The sequence below is a fragment of the Coptis chinensis genome, chromosome 4 (assembly GCF_015680905.1).
Source record: "Coptis chinensis isolate HL-2020 chromosome 4, ASM1568090v1, whole genome shotgun sequence".
In the NCBI taxonomy this organism is placed as follows: domain Eukaryota; kingdom Viridiplantae; phylum Streptophyta; class Magnoliopsida; order Ranunculales; family Ranunculaceae; genus Coptis; species Coptis chinensis.
Genome location: NC_141459.1, coordinates 62,020,390 through 62,023,215, shown reverse-complemented (window position 1 = coordinate 62,023,215; position 2,826 = coordinate 62,020,390). Strand labels below are relative to the sequence as shown.

The window sequence follows — 2,826 nt, the reverse complement described above, 5'->3', positions numbered from 1 at the left end:
GCATGAGGCCCAAATATGCAGAAGGAATCCGGGAAGAGGTGGCGAGGCTAAAGGGTGCGGGGATAATAAGGGAGGTGGAGTTCACAGACTGGTTGTCCAATGTGGTCGCGGTTCCGAAGAAAAATGGAAAGGTACGGATGTGCGTGGATTTCACGGACGTGAATTCAGAATGTCCGAAGGACAGTTATCCAATGCCGCGAGTCGATGAGTTGGTAGACAGGACGGCAGGGTTTAGCTTCTTCTCGTTTATGGATGCATCCATGGGGTACAACCAGGTGGCGATGTATGGGCCTGGTCAGGAAAAAACGGCCTTCGTAGTGGAGGGGGGCACATACTGCTATACCAGAATGCCATTTGGATTAAAAAATACGGGGGCCACCTTCCAGCGCTTGGGGGAGAAGATGTTTGAGGGCAAGATCCGAAAGGGCATTGAGATATACATTGATGATATGGTGGAGAAGAGCATGTCCGAATAGGAGCACTTGGAAGGGTTGGAGGAGACATTTCAGATACTACGAGCGCACAATTTGAAACTCAACCCCGAGAAGTGCACGTTTGGAGTCACCACAGGGAAATTTCTGGGGTATATTGTGACACAGCGAGGTATAGAGGCCAACCCAGAGCAGATAAGAGCATTGGTGGAGATGCCATCACCCAAGACAGTGAAGGAGGTGCGGTTTATTTGGAAGGGTCGCTGCTCTCAACAAAGTTCATATCAAAATCATCCGACAAGTGTAGGCCGCTGTACAGACTGTTGAGAAACACCACAGATTTCAGATGGACGGCGGAGTGTGAGCAGGCATTCCAGGATCTCAAAGGGTATTTAGAGGATATGCCGCTGCTGTCGCGGCCCGAAGAGGGAGAAAAATTGTATTTGTACCTAGGGGTCTCAGATTATGCAATCTTCGGTCCTCGCTCGAGTAGTGGAGAAGATTGAAAGGCCCGTATACTTCGAGTAAGAGGCGTTGTTGGGACGCAGAGAGACCAGGTACGGTCGGGTGGAGAAGCGCCCGCTTTGATCTTTTCAGCTCGAAGGTGAAACCCTACTTTGAAGCCCACGCAGTGATCGTGGTCACGAACTTGCCGCTGAAGCAGGCTTTGAGAGCAGAGAAGTCGGGAAGAATGCTGAAATGGGCCATGATGCTAAGTTCATATGACATCCAGTATCAGGTGAGAACAGCGGAGAAGGCTCAGGCGGTGGCGGAGTTCTTGGCAGAATATCCCGCAGAAGATCCGACATGGGGGGAGGAGATGGTTTTGGAATCAGAGAGGGAAGAGGAGCCGGATAGCTTGAACCCGTGGGATGAACGAAACGGTTGGAGAGTGTTTGCAGATGGGTCTGCGACGGATGCGGGCAGCGGGATTGGGGTAGTATTGGTCACGCCAAACAACAACAGGCTCGAGCTGACAATGAAATTGGGTTTCGCGGCATCCAACAACGAAGCGGAGTATGAGGCGGTAATTGCCGGCATGAGAATGGCCGAGGGCCTGGGGGTGAAGGAACTCGTTGTATACTCTGATTCTAATTTGGTAGTATGCCAGGCGAATGGAGGGTTCACAGCGAGGTGCCCCAGGATGGCGAGATATTTGGGAGTCTTGCGAAGCTGGGCGTCGAGGTTCACAAGAATCCGCTTTGCACATTTAAATCGAGGGGAGAATCGCCACGCAGACGCTCTGGCGTACGTAGCGGCGGCCATGCCGGGATCCGAGGAAAGGATCCTCCAAGTGAAGAAGTTGGATAGGCCGAGTGTCGAGGAGGCATGGGGAGTGATGAGCACCGCAGAGTGTGACGAGGGATGGATAATGCCAATCAAACGGTTTTTGATAGGGGGTGAGGGGATCTGCCCAAGAGAAAGACGAAAGCTGGAACAGACGTCATGTAGGTACGTACTGATGGGAGGGGAATTGTATCGGAGGAACTTTAATGGACCTTTGTTAAGATGCTTGGGGCCGGAACGGGCTCAAGAGGTGCTCAGTGAGTTGCACGAAGGGGACTATGGGAGCACTTTCGGCAGGCGGAGACAACGGTACACGTGTTGCTAACACAAGGCTATACGGCCTCACATGAAAAAGAGACGCCATAGAATTTGCCAGAAAATGTGAGAAATGCTAGAGGTTTTCTCAGTTAATATTGGCCCCAGCAGAGCCGTTGCACAGCGTGTCTAGCCCGTGGCCATTCACAATGTGGGCCCTTGACATAGTGGGACCGCTGCCCATGGCTCGCAAAAAAAGGAGATTCTTGTTAGCGCGATGGATTATTTTACAAAGTGGATCGGCGGTGCCATTGCAGCAGGTAAAAAGAGGTGCAAGTGATCAAGTTCTTGTGGGAAAACATCATATATGCGGTTCGGGTGCCCTACACCATCATTACGGACAAAGGAACCCGGTTTACGGGATCAAGGGTTAAGAATTTTCTGCAAACATATCATATCAAACGGGGTTCGGCCCCTACAACCCCGAGAGGGAACGGGCAAGCGGAGTCCTCAAACAAAACCATACTCAACAATCTTAAGAGAAAACCTGGAAGGCAAGAAAGGGGGCCCGGGGCGGCGAATTAAATCGGGTGCTTTGGTATGATCGGACGACCCCGCGGACCTCGACCAAGGAGACCCCTTTTGCGTTGGCGTATGGAGTAAAGGCCGTGATACCGACGGAAATGGTGGCAACAACCACTAGGACCGCGGCCGTAAATGATGGATCAAACTGGGGCATCCTGGCCAGAGACATGAATCTAGCGGAAGAGAGGAGAGACACAGCTCGCATCAAGCTGGAAAAGTATCAGCGCCGCTTGCAAAGGCAGTACAACAAGAAATTGAGAGTGAGGAA

At 51.8% G+C, this 2,826-nt stretch overlaps 1 protein-coding gene across 1 annotated transcript; it reads left to right on the top strand.

Annotated features, from left to right (window-relative positions):
• Positions 1 to 1,122: 1,122 nt before the first annotated feature.
• LOC147504290 (uncharacterized) lies at positions 1,123 to 2,043 on the top strand. The gene has a single exon (XM_086605131.1). It carries the CDS (start codon positions 1,123 to 1,125, stop codon positions 2,041 to 2,043), a length of 921 nt encoding a protein of 306 aa, XP_086461257.1.
• The last annotated feature ends 783 nt before the right edge of the window (positions 2,044 to 2,826 follow it).